Below are 20,685 nucleotides of genomic sequence, written 5' to 3'. Positions count from 1 at the left end.
AGAAACTCAAAGGCGAAGAAATGTTACAAGGTATTAATTACATCAAGTAATAACCGAATTATACCATTAATCTTAACTTTTATTGCCTATTTCTGTCCCTACCTTTACATTTCCACCTCCTGGAGTGTGACGTGTGTTATCAAGTGAGCCAACCTTAGATTGAGCTTTTTCCTTAAAATCAAGTTTCTGACTTTCAATTCTAACGTGCCCTCCACCTACAGAAAGATAATGAATCATACTTTGAAACACATTGTAAATAAAGTGAATAGTAATGCTTGTGGCCAAGATCAGATAAAAAGTAATGAGTGACAGTCCATACCTGGCCGATAGTGAATGTTGCTGAAAGAGCCACACTTTGACGTGATGTGACTCACATCTATTTTCTTAGTAACAATTTGCACCTGAAGAACATGAGAAAAATGTTCAGATACCAATAGAAAGCTACAAATTAACCTTTGAGGATTGCAATCAAATGTTCAAGTATCAGGTTGCCATCCTTTTGGTTTATTGATAAAATAATATTTAAATATTTTGCATTTACATGTATTCTGATTATACTTACAAACTGGTCAGTTTAACTTTGGAATTGGGAAAACATCTAGAAACAATCTTTTGGGAAAACATCAATGGTCATGTGGAAGAGAGGTTCATTCTCCCATCCCCCAAGAGGTACAGAGAGCATTCATGAGGGCAAGGATGTTTATGTGATGGGTACCACACAATAAACATGTGTGGCATGTTATAAATCTTTGAATAAAAAGGATAACTAACATGCATACAAAATTAGCTGAGTGATAGGAAACGGTGTTTGGCAAATGAATATTTTTCAGGCTGGAAGGAGGTTTGTAGTGGTGTTCTCTAGGAGTTGGTATTGGGATCCTTTCTTTTCATGCCATGTATTAATGATCTAGATGTTGCAGATGTCACAACTTCAAAAAATGTAATGATAACAACGTAGAACTTCAAAAAGACATTGACAGGTTGAAGTAGTGGGTAAACAGGTGATAGATGAAGTTCAATGCAGAGAAATGAGATGTGATACACAAAATAAAGAGTACAATCTATGGTGTGCAGGAGCAGAGAAATCTGGATGTATAGATAAATAAATCATTAAAGGTGGCAGGACAGGTAGAGGATGCTGTTAAAATAAAAATACAGCAGTCTAGGTTTTAGTAATAGTGGTCTAAGGTACAAGAGATTGCACTAAACCTATATTAAAAAATCTGGTTAGACATCAGTTGAAGTATTGTGTAGAGTTTTGCATGCCACACTATAAGTATACGGCAAATGCATTGGAGTGTGTACAAAACAGGTTTACAAGATTGGTTCCAGAGAAGAGAAACTTCAGGTACCGATATTCTCAAAATCATGATGGATCTGAACAGATTAGAGAATGATAAATTGCCCCTGTCGGTAGAAGGATTGACAACCAGATGGCAGAATGTTGAATGTTTTGTGAAGAATTAAATGTGAAGCAAGACAGAATTTTTTCACAATGTGAATGGTTTGGGTTTGGAATGAACTGCTTCGAAGTGTGATGGAGGCAAGTCTAATTGAGGTATTCAGCTGGGAATTGGATGATTATTTAAATACAAATGACGTGCACTGCTGTGGAAAAAGGCAGGAGATTGGCATTAAGTCAAAATGTTCAGAGACTCAATACAGACTAGATGGGCCATATGGCCTTCTTCGACATCTTAACAATTCCAAGATTCTACTTAGTAATTTATGTGGTTAGAAAATCTGCATCATATTTTTAAAGGCACAAGGCTTTCAGCACTTCAAGGATTCATGTGTGATTAAAATATCTCTGTTGGCTTTAAGCAGCAAGCATTAAGAGAACATCTATGATGTATTGTCATTTCTCAAAAATAAAAATAGTCCAAATTTGAAATTTTGTGGGAAAACAAGTTTAGGAATCCAGCACACTCCCTGGAGAGCTGCAATGCCAAACACTGAGGATGGACAGTATTCCGGTTCCTGGCAATGCTGGATGCAACATTGCTTTACTAAGAACATTTCTGTCATTAAGTCAAATCATACATTAAACGCAGTTAACTTGCAGCTTCTCAATTCTGCTGAATTTAAGGGAAGCATGTGCTAAAGTACGCAATTGTAATTACAAATATATCTTTTTAGCAACCACTGATCAACAGTAGGGAATGGAGATTGCTATCTTCAATTAAACATTAGCTCAGCTAACCAAGTGGAAAGAACAGCAACAATCTGAGGAATTTATGCTATTTAGTCTCTATTAATACTTCAAATCAAAAATAACAACTTGTTATGATGCTACATGCTGCTAAAGGACAAGTTAAGTAGAGGTTAGAATTATATATTAGTTATGAAAATAACACAAGACAAAGCAAGCGAGTGGGCTCATTATTTATCTTGTGTATGAGTGAGCAATGGTATGGTGAGAGGACGATGACAAAAAAGTGCATCTCATGTTCAAGACAGTTAAGACAGCTGTAATTTAACAGTTCAAAGTAAATGTTATTTGAACCCATCTCTGAGATGAGATTCCAGAAAATTGCGATGTGTTTTTTAGTTTTTTATGGTGGAAAAAAAACATTAAGATCAATATTTTTGTCAGTTGATTTAACTAAACATCTGTGTGCTTGATGCATTTCATAAAGTTGTTTAGTATTTGACAAGTGTTCTGTTGGCTGATCCTGAGTTCTGGGAACTATTATGCAATTTTTTTCAAGACATAAATTATCACTGTCATAAATAAAACGTAACTATTAATTGAAAGGCTTGTCTTTTTGATGTATCGACTTTTTTTTGTTATTCTGACAGATATAACATTTGCAATAAAGCTGTTACAGTGCTGAACAAACCCCGGATGTAGCAAAACTCATTAAATGACTACAAAATGTTTCAGTGACTAATTCAGTCAAGTAGCAATTAAATACTAAGGTCATTTGACAAGTCTTTCTAGATGGAAAATATAGCTGTGCAGTAATTTCATAAGTATGAGGATGACTGGAAGATTACATGCTTAAACAAGTAACGATCAGCATCTTCAAGAAAAAGGAGGCCTAGTGGTATTAAGGCTAGACTATTAATTCAGAGGCCCAGGCAATATTCTAGGGTCCAGGTTTAAATCCCATCATGGAATTCAATAAAATAACCTGGATTTCAGAATCTAATGACATCTTATTGTTAACTGTCAGAAAAACAACCCTCTGATTCACTAATGTCCTTTCGGGAAAGAAATCTGCCACCCTTGTCTGGTCTGGAATTTATATAATTCCAGATCCATAGCAATATGGTTGACTCTTAACCACCCACTCAATAATTTGGGGTGGACAATATATGCTGACTAGTGATGCCCACATCTCATGAATGAATTTTTAAAAAACGGTTTGTTACTCCTGCAAAGTATGTTTTCATTTGTCACTATGGTAAATGCAGTTAAACATGAGAAGGTAGTTCAAGATTAAACAGTAGAAACAGAAGTACAGAACAGTAACACTGTAATTTAGCTGTTTAACACTGATGTATGCACTCAAAGTGGAGAAAATTAGAGACAACACATCATGCTTAAGTGGTTATTACTTCAATACAACAATTTATGTGATTGATATTCAACAATGTATTTTAGAAAGAACATTTTTTATTGCAATATTGAAAATGAAGGGTAGATGGTGCTCTCAATGCTAGTGATAATCAAACCATGTCTCTCACCTTGAGGATGGGAAATGCCTGAGATTAGGAATAAAGTATGTGGAAAATTGAGGCTACAAATCGTTGCCTTACCACTAGATATTACAGGATATAGCAGCAGGACTCATTTTACTTCGCTCATGAGAAAGGAGCTAGCTATTTGTGGAGTCTCTGGTAAGTGGTTAAGCTTTTTTTTAAAATCTTAAATTTTAACATAGTACACACATTCATCATAAAGCAAATATATAAACGTCAACACGAGAATGGGAATAATACAAAGAAATATTTAAAACTCATTAAAGATGTCAATTCAGGTGATCTTTCAAGAGATTCAGCTCATAGAAGCTGCAGACCATTGTGATCCAGAGCAAACACATCTGCAATGTCTGAAATTCAAGATGATTCCAGCATATGTGCTGACAGCTGAATGACAAATGCTGAAATGCTTCAGAGAGAGAGATAAAGTTATCTGGAGTCTTTCTAATAGGAAGTAGTCACACCACTTCGGATAGGGTGTTCTGAATTATACAGGGGTCAGGGAAAGGAGGGTGTCCTGAAGAGAGTTCGGAGCATCAGCCTTTGCAATTTTCCAATGAGTCTGAGGTTCTTTCATTAAAAGCCAAAAGAACTGCGGATGCTGTAAATTTGAAACAAAAACAGAAATAGCTGGAAAAGCTCAGCAGGTCTGGCAGCATCTGTGGAGAGAGATCAGAGTTAATGTTTCAGGTCTGGGAATGTTTTGAAATATTTTGAGGAAGCGTCACCGGACTTGAAACGTTAACTCTGATTTCTCTTCACAGATGCTGCCGCCAGATTTGCTGAGCTTTTCCAGCAATTTGTCTTTTTTTTGAGCTTCTCTTATCCTGTTTGGCGAAGAGCAGAATTAGCAGGGTGGATTAACAAATTGACTACGGCATACCGTACAGGAAGTCATTCAACAACGGAGGGGGAGGAACAAGATATATATTAGTAGAATTGGTAGTATAGCGAGGGCAAGAGATTCCATTCTCTGCAGCAAACAGCAAGAGTCCAGACAGCTCAGTGCCAGGGTTTAGGATATCTGCTCAGGATTGGAAAGCTACTTGCAGGGCGAGGAGATCCAGTGGTCAGAGTTCATACAGGGACCAATTATGTAGATGAAACTAGGAAAGTGACAATACACGGCGTATAAGAAGATATGCACTAAACTTAAAAGCAGTCCCTCATAAAATTATGATCTCTGGATTGTTGCCAGAGCCACATGCAAATCAGCATAAAAATGAGAGAGATAAATCAATGGTTCAAAGATTAGTGTGGGAGAAGTGCATTCTCGTTCATAGGCCACTGGCATCACTCCTGGAGAAAGCGGGGCTTGTACCAGTGGGATAATTTACAGCTAAAGTGTGCTAGAGCCAGTGTTATTTGAAAGTAATGAAGGATCAAATGTGAAAAGATGTGATACAATAATGAATTGAAACAAGGTCAGAAGGGAAAACAGAAATATGGGAAATTGAGATTAGTAAATGGTAAGAAGGGACAGAAAGAAGAAAAGAAACTAGGAAGTTACCAACAATGTAAATCAGAATGACAACTGTGCAGTAATTAAAGATGACGTGTGTCAAGAGCTCAGGATTTTGGCTAGATGCAAAGAACAGTGGGGAAAGGAAGTCACTATTTGGAGAGGTCTCCAGGTTCTCTAAATGGTAACCACAAGGTGGGACAAAGTATATACAAGAAAACACTAAAATGAAGCTAAGAATTGCAGATGCTGGAAATATGAAACAAAGCAGAAATTGCTGGAGAAACTCAGGAGGTCTGGCAGTATCTGTGGAGAGAAAGCAGAGTCAATATTTTGGGTGCAGTGACTGTTCTCCAGAACTGCTTGTTTTATATTTTATTTCTATCCATTTTCTCTGCTTTTTTTTTGGTAATTTAGTTTTTCTCAGTGTTTTTCACAAAAGTTAATCTCTATTTCTGTAGCTTCTGATAGAACTAGTTTCCTTCATTCATCTGCACTTATTGTTCTTTAAAGCCAATCAGAGTCCAAGAGTGTGGTGCTGGAAAAGCACAAGTCAGGCAGCATCTGAGGAGCAGGAGAATCGATGTTTCGGGCATAGGTCCTTCATCAGGAATGAGACTTGTGGGCCAAGGGGGCTGAGAGACAACTGGGAGAGGTGTGGATGGGGCTGGAGGGGTGGGGCGGAAAGGAGAGAGCTTGGAATGCGATAATTTAATGAAGGTTGGGGTAAAAGTGAAAGGTCGGACAGGAAGGTGGAGCAGGCAGGTGGGAAGGAAGATAGACAGGTGGGTCAAGTCAAGAGGGCAGTGCAGAGTTGGAAGGCTGGGACTGGGATCAGGTGGGGGGAGGGGAAACTGGTGAAATCCACATTGATGTCATGTGGTTGAAGGGTCCCAAGGCAGAAGATGAGGCGTTCTTCCTCCAGGTGGAAGGTGGATCGTGTTTAGGAGGAGTTAGAGTGTTCAGCCATAGGGTGGTGAGGTTGGTCAGTGCGAGTCTCCCAGAGATGTTCTCTGAGACAATCTGCAAGCTGACATTCTGTCTCCCCGAAGTAGAGACCACATTGGGTCCAATGGATGTGTGTGAAAGTACAGGTAAATTTCTGTCAGATGTGGAAGGATCATTTCGGGCCTTGGATGGAGGTGAGGGGGAGGTGTGGGCACAAGTTTTGCAATTCTTGCAATGGCCAAGAGGGGAGAATGGGTTGGTGAAGGAGTGTGGCCCTGACAAGGGAATTGCGGAAGGAATGGTCTCTCCATTACCTGTACCTGCACACACATTCTCACCTCTGGGATATCTGCAATGACCAACCCCACTGCCCACCCTGCAGCCAAACACTTTAACTCCTCCAAGGATATGCAGATCCTGGGCCTCCTCCATCGCCAAACCCTAACCACCAAATGCCTGGAGGAAGAACGCCTAATCTTCCACCTTGGGACCTTCCAACTAAATGGGGTCAATGTAGATTTCACCAGTTTCCCCATTTCTCCTGCCTCCATCTTATCCCAGTCCCAACCTTCCAAATTGGCACTGCCCTCATGAATTGTCCTACCTGTCCATCTTCCTTCCCACCTACCTGTTCCACCACCCCCCCACCTTAAACTTTCACCCCACCTTCATCTACCTATCACATTCCCAGCTAACTTCCCACAGCACCATCCCCTCCCATTTATCTCTCAGCCCCCTTGGTCCACAAGTCTCATTCCTGATGAAGGGCTTAAGCCTGAAATGTCAATTCTCTTGCCAGATGCTGCCTGACCCGCTGTGCTTTTCCAGCATCACACTCTGACTCTGATCTCCATCATCTGTAGCCCTCACACGGTTCTTTAAAGCTAGTCTATTAATCCTCTGTTCTTGTGTTACCCCTGAGCTGTTCTGTTTTCTGCCAGGGTCCACTACTTGGACACCAATTAGGATCAAACAGGGAAACCTCATGGGATAAACAAAGGCCCAATTGCCATTTTCATCTTGCTGCTTTATCATTCAGACAGAGAACCTTTTGCACCACTAATTTTTACAGATTTAAATGTGGGGGCGCGTGTGCACATGTACCATAGATGGATGACAGCAGCAATCAAACTAGCAGATTAGAAACACTTACACTTTACATTTGAGGGAACTCATGTATAAGTGGCACAATGTTACCAAACACTAGGTGACGGAAAAAGTATATCAAGTACATATATGAAGAATTATAGCGCTAGATCGGAAGGTGGTGCTGGCTCAAGTATGCAGTTACCTTCTTACGCCAAGCAAGGTGAATCAATTACAAGGTCAGGGAGAGTTTATTTTCTTGTTTAGTGATTGTGAAACAGTTATTGATGTCTGGGTGAAAATCTTTAGCATGGTCAAAGTTGTGGTCATTTCCCTCATCTGTCTCTCAATATACCAAATGGCAAAAGTGAGACGGGTGACAACCTATAATAAATATGGTCCTCATCACCAAGTGTAAAATTCCTTGGCAGAAAAGGAAGTAGCAGTATGTTTATATTTAAGAAGCTAATGTTAATGTGTAGGAGACACAAAGTGGTACCTTAAAGAGGATAGCAACTAAATGACAGCTCATTTCAGTAATGACAGAATTTTATATGAAAATTTTATCCCTATTGAATCTGGTATTATGAAAGGAAGTTTAAATGATGAGTTCTCAAATTCATTTCTATTAAATAAACATTGTTGAATATGATTCAAGTGCTGATATTGGAAAATCCACATAGCACTGTTCACAAGTATACTGTGCAAGAATAAGTTTGGAACAAAACACTTGCACCTCTTAAACTTCTGCATCGTATTGTTTTTTGGCACTAATTTGATATAGATCAGAGCTGGAACATCATTAAACACTTATGCATGCACTTAATAAATCTGTGTGCAAATAAAACGTCTCCTTCCTTACATATTTATCAGATGTCTGTGTGTGGATCATGCAGTCGATTTCTACTTGAGTTCTGAAACTTGAGCCTTTTCTTGCTCTTCCTTCAAACTTTTCTTACATTCCTGATCCTTCTAATTCTCTAATTCAATCATCATCTTCATTTCTGCCCTCTTTACAGAGCATCATAGAGTTGTTGCAGAAAGGGAGGAGATGATTTGGCTCATTGAGTCTGCAGTTCCTCTTTTCTTGAGCTATTTCAGTGTTCCCACTGGCCATTCTTTCACCCTGTAACTCTACAATTATCTTTTTGCTTAAAGGTGCTTGCATAATTCCCCTTTCAAACTTCTGATTGAATTGTACTCCACCATCAAAGTCCCAATTATTTTATTTTCTCTTTCCTCTTCACAGTGAATGAAATGCTGAACAAGAGTTTTAGTGATGAGTTGATTTAGTAACGAAGATTTAAGAGTACAGAAGAGATTATATACTGTGACCTTGTGATTTCCATTTTCAACACTGAAGTGGATTCGGAATGTATGCAATTTACTCAGAGCTGGGACTTGCAACAGATCACTGACCATTGCAAATCAGGTGAATCACAAAGAATAAGAAAGGGAGAGGAGGCATTAGGGTCTGCCAGAACTTAACACTGCTACAAGGTGATTAAGGAAGAAAATTTAAACTACAAAAGTAAAATGTGCACAGTATCTAATAAAGTAAAATGAATTATTCTGCAAGGTGAAAGAAGACTTAATATTACAAACATGAGTGACACAAACATTAAAAATTCAGATGCAGCTAGCATTTGATTCCTTTTAGTGACTAGTAAATCTTCCACACTATTGCTCAATGGTAAATCAAAGAACATGCAGCCTAGAACAATAAGGACATCAACAAAATGTGATCGGAACTGTATGATTAAGCAAGACTATGGATAAATTCAGAATCTGAGTTGGTGAATATGTTTTCAAACAACCTCAGGTGTTTGTACGGCATGGTAGGACACCACAGATTAAGAAAACTCCTTTTCAATGGATACTTTGCAAATTAAGAGTTTTTCATAAAAATCAGAAGTGGGGTTTTTCATAAAAAGCAGAAGTGATTCATTTCTTATCAGTAAACATTCATCCATCTGTATTTTCAATTTATTATTTTGAAAACTGACAGGAAAGATTTAAGATGAAGGTGACAATTAATTAAAAAAATCATCCAAGGAATATATGTACATGAAGGAGGTTTCAAATACAAGGAGGGATAAAGTATGTGTTTGGAGTTTAGCACAAAGTGGTGATTAGAAGAAACTCTAATTCATGGGAGATAGATTTTTTAAAATACTGAATCAATTTTTTAAATGGGTTCAAGAGAAATACTTGCATTTCTGTAACAAAGAGAAACAGAGTGATATAATGTGCAAATTTGTGGAAAAGAAACATTGCTTCCTATAATTCTTATATATATTTGATTTCTACATTAACATTTCTGGAAAAATTAATGAAGAAACTGGATCGAACAATATAGACAATAAAACTATATTTGACAGTGCATAAAACATTCATTTTGTGTTCATTATACTTACTAAACTGTTCCATTGGAGATAACCAGATCATTAATATAGTTTGATGCACAATTTTCAAAATCATATGCATAAAAGTGAAATAATTCACAATTATTCATTATTTAATGGGTATGAGCAGATAGGTTAATTAAAAAAAAGTATTATTGCTGGAAGTAAATACTCATTCCCCAGTATTGGTTCTGTAAATACTGATTGCAGAATATATTGTTACTATCCCTAAACTAAAACAATCAGAACATGATTAGACATAACTCCATTTAATGTGGACAACATAAAATGCGTGAGCACCTATCTATTGTTTTCAAAAGTCAAATAAACAGCCCACAACAACATCTCAATGTATGAAATGATGCAAAAAAAGCATTATTTTTGATCAAAAAGACAAGCAAGCAACATTGCATATGTTTTCTTATTAAGCATTTTATACAATAATTACAGAATTTTTTGTTTGTCAAGTAAATTGTCAGTTTTTAAAAGTAAGGAAGTGACTCACGTTTCCAACCAGGGGAGAATAACGTACGTTGTCCATCGAGCCACATTTTGGCTGAATATGGCTAAAATCAGGTTTTACATTTGCTATATGTACCTGGAAATGATAGGCACTTTACCAATCAATATCTACACACTAGTCATTCAGTGAGAATTTGCCCACTGTATATATTAGATACATACTATTAAACATTATAAAAAATTGACTTCCAATTTTCTACTAACTGCTTTAATTTCAATTGTGCTAAGAAAATATTTGACTATATTAAAAGCCATTAATACTTGGTAAGTGGCTTTGATTGACTATTCAGTCAAACACAAACTTTTGTTGGAGAAAATTACCATTGCTCGAAGTGTTTTGACTTAAAATTTCCATTTAAAGATCACTACATATAAAATTAATTTGTCACATGTATAATTCAATGAATTGTCTGATAAATAACATTCTAAACTAACAGCACAGATTTTTAAAAAAATTACACCTTGCTTTAAATTACATTTTTCCGCAAATAATTGGTTTTAGCCATGAAACCTAAACAGCTTGTTTAATGATGTTGTAAAAATCAAATTAAATAAAAAGAAAATGCAGCATAAAAAGCTTCATGTGCAAATATATGACAGCAACTAAGCCATCAAATAGATATACATAAACATGCGTACACACACACACATACATCCATATACGGGTTAATTGTGTCCTTAGGCAACCAATACTTAACTGACATCAGGGCTTAAGGTTTTATTTTGTACTAACAAATTAGAATCGAAGAGTTGACTGGTCTACAAACAATTCCTTTGTGCTTTGGAATTCTAATACAACAGTTGATTACATTAGGGCACAAACACTGATTTTATAATGCAATGTAATTTCCCATCTTCCCGTTCAACGTCGTCCAATGATTGATCCAATATTAGACTTAGGTGAGAACGCATAGCCCACCATTCTTCCCATCCTACCTCCTAGCAGCAACCTAACATAATTGACAGATACACTTTCCGAGTGAAGCAGAAGTTATGCATTGTCAAATTTAATAATACATTGATTTTATTCACTTGATTTTTCTTCGTTTCTTTACAAATTCACAAACTGGCATAAATGAGTGAAACTGAAATGTTATTTCTCATTGCAGGAACAATTCAGTTAACTGGCAGAGAATCTACCAATAAAAGGTTTATCCCATTATGCATTATGCCACATCAACAACTATTTATATATGCAATCTTCAATACCACAAAATGTCCATTTAACGTTCTGCTTCCTTTTTTAGGATTCACTTAAGAATGAGTTACTTCAAAGATTAATTGTGACAAGCTAATTTATTTTATAGAATGACTGATTGAAGATTTAATTACATAATATATCGAGGAAGTTGAGGATCTACAATAAAACAGAACATACTGGAAACACACTGCATCGCTGGAGCATCTGCCGAGAGAGAAACTGAGCTAATGTATTAGCCTTGTAGACTTTCAACAAGCCCTGGGGAAGTCAATTATAATAGTTTTTAAGCAAATGAAAGGTGAGGTTGAGGGTGGGGCCTTGCGAGGAATCGAAATTAAATATGAAAAGAACAGGTAACTAGTAGTCCAGTGTCACACTTGGCATTTCAATTCTCCACCGTACTTCCCATTTAACAACTCAGCCCTCAGCCTCCTGCAGTGTTCTCATTAATCTGCACTAATCTTTTGACTGGGCACTTGACAATATTTTGTAAGTAAATGTGGAGTGCAATAATTTTAAGAGTGTAACCTCCATCCCCATCTGACTTAGCTTTTCCTTGTTCTTATGGGATATTTTTCTCTTACTTCTCATTTCTTTTCCTTTGCTTTGCCTCCACACAGCAGCTATTCAGGGTCTTGCCATTCACATCTCTTCTAAACAGACATTTTGATTCTTTACTTGCCCTATTACTACTCCCTTGGCTTTTCACTGTTAAACCAGTTATTCAATCTCTCCTGTTCTCTACCCTATCAAAGCCTTTTCCATTGCTCCCACACTCTGTTTTCACTTGCTCAAAACCTATTACATTGGCTTTGCCATGAAAAGTCCAAAAGAGCTGAAAAATGAACTCAATTTCTCTCTCTACAGATGCTGGAAAATTGACTGAATATTTGCAGCACTCAGTCTGACCTTTGGAATATGACGAAACATTTCCCATAGGATTCCAGATTGTGCAAGATGAAGCCTGACTGGGATCTATTTCCAGAAATGGTTATCCTTTGGAGAAGGGACAACCACCTTGTTATAAAAAGTGAGGTCTGCAGGTGCTGGAGATCAGAGCTGAAAATGTGTTGCTGGTTAAAGCACAGCAGGTTAGACAGCATCCAAGGAACAGGAAATTCGACGTTTCGGGCTAGAGCCCTTCATCAGGAATGAGGAGATGGTGCCAGGCAGGCTAAGATAAAAGGTAGGGAGGAGGGGCGATGGAGATGTGATAGGTGGTTCCGCCTGGGAACCCTCCAACCACAAGGGATGAACTCAGATTTCTCCAGTTTCCTCATTTCCCCTCCCCCCACCTTGACTCAGTCGATTCCCTCGAACTCAGCACCACCCTCCTAACCTGCAATCTTCTTCCTGACCTCTCCGCCCCCACCCCACTCCGGCCTATCACCCTCACCTTGACCTCCTTCCACCTATCACATCTCCATCGCCCCTCCCCCAAGTCCCTCCTCCCTACCTTTTATCTTAGCCTGCTTGGCACCCTCTCCTCATTCCTGATGAAGGGCTCTGGTCCGAAACGTCGAATTTCCTGTCCCCTAGATATTCTACTCCAACAGTAAAAGAAAACTTTGGGAAGTTTATACTTCTGCCACTCACCCACTGTTGTGTCTACATTTGGCTTGAATTTAAAGTTTATCCACTATTTTTTTTCATTCATAGTATCATAGAATCCCTACGGTGTGGAAACAGGCCATTTGACCCAACAAGTCCACACTGAATCTCCAAGGAGAATCCCACCGAGACCCATTCGCCAACTCTATTACTTTACATTTCCCTCAACGATTTCAACTAACCTACACATCCTTGAACATTATAGGCAATTTAACATGGCCAATTCACCTAACCTGCACAGCTTTGGATGGTGGGAGAAAACTGGAGCACCCGGAGGAAACCCACACAGATACAGGGAGAATGTGCAAACTCCACACAGACAGACAGTCACCCAAGGCTGGAATTGATTTTGGGTCACTGGCACTGTGAGGCAGCATTGCTAACTACTGAGCCACTGCGTCGTGCACTACTTTACTCTTTTTTTGTCCATACAGATTATAGAAAGGAAACAAATACGTAGAAGCTATTTTTGATTGCAGTTACTACATTTACCAGTTACATATCTCAAAATATGGTGATGCTAATACCGATTGACTGCACAACTTCCATGTGTCACTCATCTTCAGAAGAAGTCACAATTGTAATCCAACACATGACAACACTAGACTGAGCTACAGCAGGTTGTGAGGCCTCATTGTATTACTTATCACAAAGTTTTATAGGTACAAATTCAACTTCAGAGCTCAAAAGTTCAATTTCAGTTAAATCACTATTTCTTGGACAAATGACAATACAACCTCAATCCCTTCTGCAAAAGACTTGTGAAAACTAGTACCACTGCCCCTTTAGATTAAACACTGCAAGTTCTCTTACTAGATATATAACCTTGCATCCAGTATTAGTGTTAAAATGTACAATAACCTAAAATTAGGGCACAATTTTCAAGAATAAAAAGTGTTGTGTTGTCAATTTAAAGTTGAGTTTTGTTCCAAATAAATGTTTGGAGTTCATGAGGATTACGATCAAATCTCACAGCTCTATGGAAGTAGTATTCTCATCACATACCTGCCCTCCTCTTGGTTGATGCTTTAGGTTGTCAATTGACCCAATCTTGGATTTGATATTTTTCAGATCTGGCATTGGTTGGTTGATCACTCGGAGTTGTTTTGGAGTAAGGGGAGATTTGGGAGGAGTGCGGATAATTGCCACTTTCCGTTCTGTGGGTACAAGGATAGGAGATTTGTGTGTACCAGGAGTGCCAGGAGTGCGAGGGGTCCTGCTGCCTGGTGTGCGGGAGTAGCTGGGTGGTGTGCCAGGCGTGACTGCAGTTGATCCAGGAGTGGAGGGTGTGGCAGTACCGCTTCGTGCTGACCTGGTGCGAGTTGGTTCAGACCCTTTTTTAAAAAAAATAAAAAGCATATATATTTTTACTTAAAGAAATAGCTTAGCCTTTATACATACCCCAATACATAACTATTATTCCAGCATATATAAAATATATACAAGATAAGATACTAATGCATATTGTGCAACACAATTTATTTTGGAACACTGACCCTCATCAAGTAAGCATTTTTCAACCCCAATATATAGCCTGAAATCATTAAAATACTGGGAAATGCACACTCTCAAGACTGTCTTTGGACATTCATTCTTGGTCTAAAAGATATTTATATGTTAAATTATGAAATGCCACCAAGTCTGTTCATGCTTGTGCAGATCTGAATTTTTATGATACATTGAGTCATGGTTCTCGATGTTACAGTTACGTTATATCAAGTGATTCATGCACAAAATAGTTGATGAGTTTTACAAAGAGTTTAGCAGGCACAAAGCCACCACTGATGAGGCTACCTGCACTAGTATGTGCTCGCGATCTGGTCACTCCTTGGCCCCTTTGATCGTTTCTCGGTTCAGTCCTTATTGCTATAATGAGGCAGAGGTGAAACACAGAATGGATCAAGACATTTGAGGGAGGTTAGTAAGAACAGAAAATTGACTTTAAAATTATTTCAAGAATTATTTCTATGCATGCAGTATATAGATATACGTGCTATTTGCCATTAATTTGTCCACATAAGGAATAAATAACCAAAAAACCTAGCAAGTTGAGAAGATTTGTAGCTCAGGTTGAGGTTCTGGATGTAGGTTTGCTCACTGAGCTGGGAGGTTCATTTCCAGATGTTTCGTCACCCTGCTAGATAATATCTTCAGTGGGCCTCAGGCGAAGCAGTGTACATGATTCCTGCTTTCTATTTATATGTTTGGGTTGGTGATGTCATTTCTTGTTCTTTTTCTCAGGGGGTGATAGATAGGGTCTAACCCGATGTGTTTGTTGATAGAGTTCCGATTGGAATGCCATGCTTCTAGAAATTTTCGTGCGTGTCTTGAAATGACATCACCAACCCAAAGAAACCCTGAGGCCCAGTGAAGATGTTACCTAGCAGGGTGACGAAACATTTGGAAATGAACCTCCCAGCTCAGCGACAAAACCTACATCCAGAGCCAAAAAACCTGCTAAAATATGATTATTAATTCTTTGTTGGTTATTTCAACTTAACTGTCAATTGAGCTTTTGAAATTAGTACCATAGTACAAATAATAAATTTGAGGGTCAAGTTAAATCTTAATACACAGCAATAAAATATATTGAAAATAGATCTAAAGTGTTTTATCTACTGTTTTGACGTGAATGAAATAACTAACTTTAATATCAATTAATTGTAAATTAGAGAAAATCAAAATAAGGTGCTCTGGTCCTGCAAGGGTGCAGGAAAGACTAAATTGCCTTCAGTTTGGCACTGTTTTGCCCTTCTTTATCCTTAAAATCCAAATAATTAAGCAAGGTTCAGTAAGCATCAATATTTTATAATTGTGTATTTGTTGCCATTGCTTGATTTGAATTAAAGATGCAGGGGCACAGCGAGCGAAACATCGTGTTTGTAATGTTTCTTAAATCATGTAAACAAATATCACTATCCTCAATTTCCCTTTGCACTAATTTTCTACATTAAGTTGTATTTAATATAGAGTATTTTCTTGTCCAGACTTTCAATATTGTTGAACTAGGTCTAAACTGTGTACAGAGGAACCTCGATTATCTGAATATCAAAAATCCAAACATCGGATTATCGAGGTCCCAATAGAAACATTACATTAAAGTCGTGTTTCTAACACTGTTCGCATCTTTGTTTACAATGATTGAAAGTGAACTCAGCTTACTGAAACGCTGCCGAGAATACTCCTGGACATCAATGTGAACCCAGGTACCATCTCCAAATGACTGACCTCCCACACTCTCTCTCACCTCACACACATGCCTGTGTAGAACACCAGTGTATGTAACCCTAAACAATGCCCCCCCCCCCACCCCAGATAATCTCTCCAGCATTGACCTATATAGGGAAATGATGGAACCTGTCAAAAACTTGCAGTAAAAGTTTGTGTACACGCTATTTTGAGACTCACCCCCGTGGCAGCAGCAGCCTTGTTGTTGGTGTCCATTCCAACTGTCACCAGATTGGGTGGGGGGGTGGGGGGTGGAGAAGGGAGAGAGTGGATGGGAAGGGGAGGGTGTTGGACAGGGTTGGAGCAGAGGTGTGGTACTAGACAGCATTGGGGGTGGGGTGGGGGACGGTGTTGGTGGGCGGTGTTGGACAGGGGCTCACACACGGTGTGCTGCTGAACGGGGAGCAGACTTAACAGCAAACTCCAAGCCAAACAGGAAAGACACTGAATCAATTAGCTGAATAATCAATTATCTGAATGAATACTTTAATCAATATTAACCTGGCCAAGGAAACACTGACTACACTATTAGAAGACCCAACGACACATACACCAAACACTAACTTCATCAACAAGGAGAATATCATCAAGCTCGTGGACTTATGCCTAACCACCCACTTCATCTTCAACAACAAAACCTTCAAACAAACCAATGGAATACCCATGGGATCTTCAATATCAGGGTTCTTAGCAGAGGCAGTAATGCAGAGACTTGAGCAAACAGCTCTGCCAACCATCCAACCCAAACTCTGGGTCCGCTATGTGGATGACACCTTTGTCATCACTAAATGAAGTAAGTTAGAGGAAACCTTCAAGGCCATCAATAGTAGCCTTACTGGCATAAAACTCACTGAAAAGAGGAAGAAAACAACAACTAACTGCCATCCCGAGATGTCACAGTAGAGTGAACAGCCAATGGAGAAACTTCAAAACAGCGTTAACAGAAAATCAACAAGCCATGGGCCAAATGTTGAACTACAGAAGTAATCATCCCAACACCCACAAATGAAGCTGCATCAGAACATTATTTCAATGAGCCAACACACACTGCAGCACAGAGGAACTATGCAGAGGAGAGGAAAATCACCTATACCGTGTATTCAAAAAGAATGGGTACCCAATGAACAAAGTCCACAGATTTCTCAGCAACAAACCCAAACAAGCAGACAAAACACGTCCAGAAACCCTAGCCACTCTCCCATATGTCAAAGACCTCTCAGAAATGACTGCCAGACTACTCAGACCCCTGATGACCCCTACTCATGATAGCCCACAAATCCACCAAAACACTAAAACAGCAGCTAATGAACTTGAAAGACCCTATACAGACAACAAGCAAAACTAATGTCATTTACAAAATACCGTGCAAGGACTGTAACAACACTAATTGGATAAACAGGCAGAAACCTAGCCACCAGGATATATGAACACCAACTAGCCATGACATGAGCCTCTCACACTTGTATCCTCACATACGGAGGAGGAAGGACACCACTTCAACTAAGACAAGACATCCATCCTAGGACAGGCCAAACAAAAACACGCACGAGAACTCCTAGAAGCATGGCATTCCAACTGGAACTCTATCAGCAAACACATCGAGTTAGACCCCATCTACTACCCCCTGAGAAAAGTAACAGGAAGTGACTTCACCACAGGAAATAGACTGACAGGAACTAACTTGTTGGTCGTCTTGGTGCCGGATAAACCGGGCTTGTAGCAGGAACAAAATGTGCATCTTTTTCTTCAGGTGGAGCCCGGCGAGTGGATAAAATTGAAGAAGGTCTGGGTAAGGCAGAGCGCTTCTCTGGACTCCTCATTGCAGCATCCTGCAGAGAACAAATTGCGTTATTACTATCCAAATCCTGTGCGTAAGCTTCTTTCAATAGCAGTGACCTCAAACAGAGAGAAAAAAAAATTCCATGTATTTGCAAATCAACTCTAGAACTACTCAAGTGAAGACAGATTGCTGATTCAACTTATTCTCCAAGAATAAATAATTCCTCAAATTGCAAATTCTCCTCCAAATCTTGCTTAAGATATATTGAGATTTCAATATATTAGCCCTTTCAGTTCCAGCTAGTTTCAAAACACATTAGTAAAGAGGAACTAGTGAATTCAACAGTACAGTAAATTTCTGCAAGTTTATATATTTGCAAGGATCTGAAACAAAGAATTAAGAGGAACAGATTTCAGTTTAAAGTCATGCAGTGTTACCATATTTAAATAATTTTGTAGATAGTTTCCTTAGTTTAAAGTCATGCAGTGTTACCATATTTAAATAATTTTGTAGATAGTTTCCTTAGTTCAGCATAGAGTATAGATATTCATATAAAATACATAAGGCAACATTTTACTTTGAAGAAAAAGCCTTCAGCAAAATTAAACAAAATTAGAACCATTATGCGTATTTAACAAAGAAAAAAGGTGCCTATTTTTGACAGAATCATTAGTTTCACAACGCAATCAAAACCAATTCAGATGTCTCTGTCCTCTTCCTTGTCCAGAGATTTGCAAATAATGTATTTTCAAGCAACCGCTACAATGGTTACCAAACTATCTTTTGAAAAAATTCTACTGCAAGGTAACCCTAGTTTCAGAATAACAGAAAACTTCATGATGCAGAAGAGGCTATTTGGCCTGGCGTGCATAAGACAATTGAACAAGTTATTTGGCATAATTACACCTTCCAGCTTGATCTGGAGCCATTTAGGTTATACTAAACTTCATTGCATATTCAAGTTAAAAAAAAATGTTATGAGGTTTTCTGCCTCTGCCACCCTTTTAGGCAGCGGATTACAGATTCCTAACACACTCTGAGGTGGAATAAAGGATCAGCTCACATCTAACTCATCCACCAGTTATTTCAGGTCTATGCCGCTCATTATTTGTTTCTCTGCTAATTAAAATAGATAAGTCCTATCCACTTTACCTTGACCCCTCAAACATTTATTCATCTCAAGAGAATATCTTCTCAGCTTCCTATATTCAAGTATAAGCAACTCCAGTGTATTTAAACTTTCTTCACAGTTAAAGTTCACTGTATCTGACAACACCCTTGTAAATTTTCTCTATACTTACTCTCTAATGCAACAGTACGCATTACTTTAATTGCAGTTAAACTAGTGCTCCATACTGGTTCAGCATAAATCTCATTATGCTAGACACTCCCTGCTCTTATACTTTAAACTTTAAAGCTTCCTTTATTAGGCAAGATATAATTATTTCAGGCATTTAAAATCCAACACAGCTATCCCTTCATTATCATTCTACATCCACAAATATATGCTCTTGCTGTTACTAGTGGCCAAATCCAAAAGGAAATTAAGATATATGTTACATATATACACTTACAAACTCATACATAATGCATGGTTTTAGTTGTGTGTATAAGTCAACCAGTTATTTTATAAATTTCATGACAACGGTGAATTTCTTTTCTGGTTTTTGGAGAAAAAAAGTGTGGCTACTGATTTATTTTTTGAAAATCAATCATGTCAGATGGTATGTGGAAAATTAAGTGAAATGGACTCCAGGTAAATCCGTATTCCATCCGGAAATGAAGTATCTCTGCACTGCACTTTACTGAAAAGCATGTTGATAAGGGAACATTTATCTAATCCAGTTATCAATTTTCCTCAAAATGTTTGTTAGAAAAGTGACATTACTAGTATCACTAAGATTATATATCATTTTGAAGGAAATTCAATGAAATTCTCTCAAAAACCTAGACCACAAAACCGTAAAATGGATTAGTTAGTTATTTTGTTTATACCTTGTATAGCACCACCAGTTACATTTCTCACAAAAATAAGTATTAAAATATCATTGCAAATATTCATGAAACAGTACTTAACAAATTCCTATTACAGAGTGGTTGAAATGGCTAAAACTCAAGAGGGCATTCATCTCATTATGTCTGAGCCAGTTCTCCATAGGTGCAATTTACCTTAGTCCACTCCCCTTTCTTTGCCTCATACATTGCTATTTAGAAACAATGAATGTATAATGTCATTCCCTCGAGAATGTCTTGTATAAATCAGCCTTCACCACACTCAGGAAGTGCATTCCAAATCCTAGACACTTTGAAAAGATTTTCTTTTCATGTTGTCATTGCTTTATTTGGCAATTACCTTGAACTTGTGCCCACCTTGATCTCAATTGTATCACGAACGAGAACATTTTTTGTTTATCTCTCTACATAATTCCTTGGCCTGGGGGTGATTCTCCTTGATATTTTTTGCAGGTTCTCTAATGCCTTCACATTATTTTGAAAGGATGATGCCAGAACTAGATGCAACAGTATAGACTGAATAAGTTTCTACAAAGGTTTAGTATAACCTTCTTGGTTTTGTCCTCAATGCTCCTATTACCTAGAATGTTTGGTGCTTTAACATCTGCTCAGTCAACGTATTCTACCACCTTAAGCATATATGTGCATAAATCATTGAAGTCCCTAGCTCTGTGCATCCTTCAAAATAGTTTATATTGGCTCTACCATGCTCTTCCTTTCC

At 38.1% G+C, this 20,685-nt stretch overlaps 1 protein-coding gene across 1 annotated transcript in view; it reads right to left on the bottom strand.

Annotated features, from left to right (window-relative positions):
- LOC132817643 (microtubule-associated protein 2-like) overlaps nt 1-20,685 on the bottom strand; it is a 254,774-nt gene that overhangs the window by 4,926 nt on the left and 229,163 nt on the right. Inside the window, exons 14-19 of the mRNA XM_060828143.1 lie at nt 17,853-18,000; nt 14,738-14,809; nt 13,949-14,277; nt 10,115-10,207; nt 320-401; nt 103-215 (exon numbers count right to left, since the gene is read on the bottom strand). Coding sequence (XP_060684126.1) covers nt 103-215; nt 320-401; nt 10,115-10,207; nt 13,949-14,277; nt 14,738-14,809; nt 17,853-18,000 — 837 coding nt within the window. The remainder of the gene's footprint in view (nt 1-102; nt 216-319; nt 402-10,114; nt 10,208-13,948; nt 14,278-14,737; nt 14,810-17,852; nt 18,001-20,685) is intronic.

This window comes from Hemiscyllium ocellatum, chromosome 7 (assembly GCF_020745735.1).
Source record: "Hemiscyllium ocellatum isolate sHemOce1 chromosome 7, sHemOce1.pat.X.cur, whole genome shotgun sequence".
Classification (NCBI taxonomy): domain Eukaryota; kingdom Metazoa; phylum Chordata; class Chondrichthyes; order Orectolobiformes; family Hemiscylliidae; genus Hemiscyllium; species Hemiscyllium ocellatum.
This window is presented reverse-complemented; position numbering and strand designations above follow the sequence as displayed.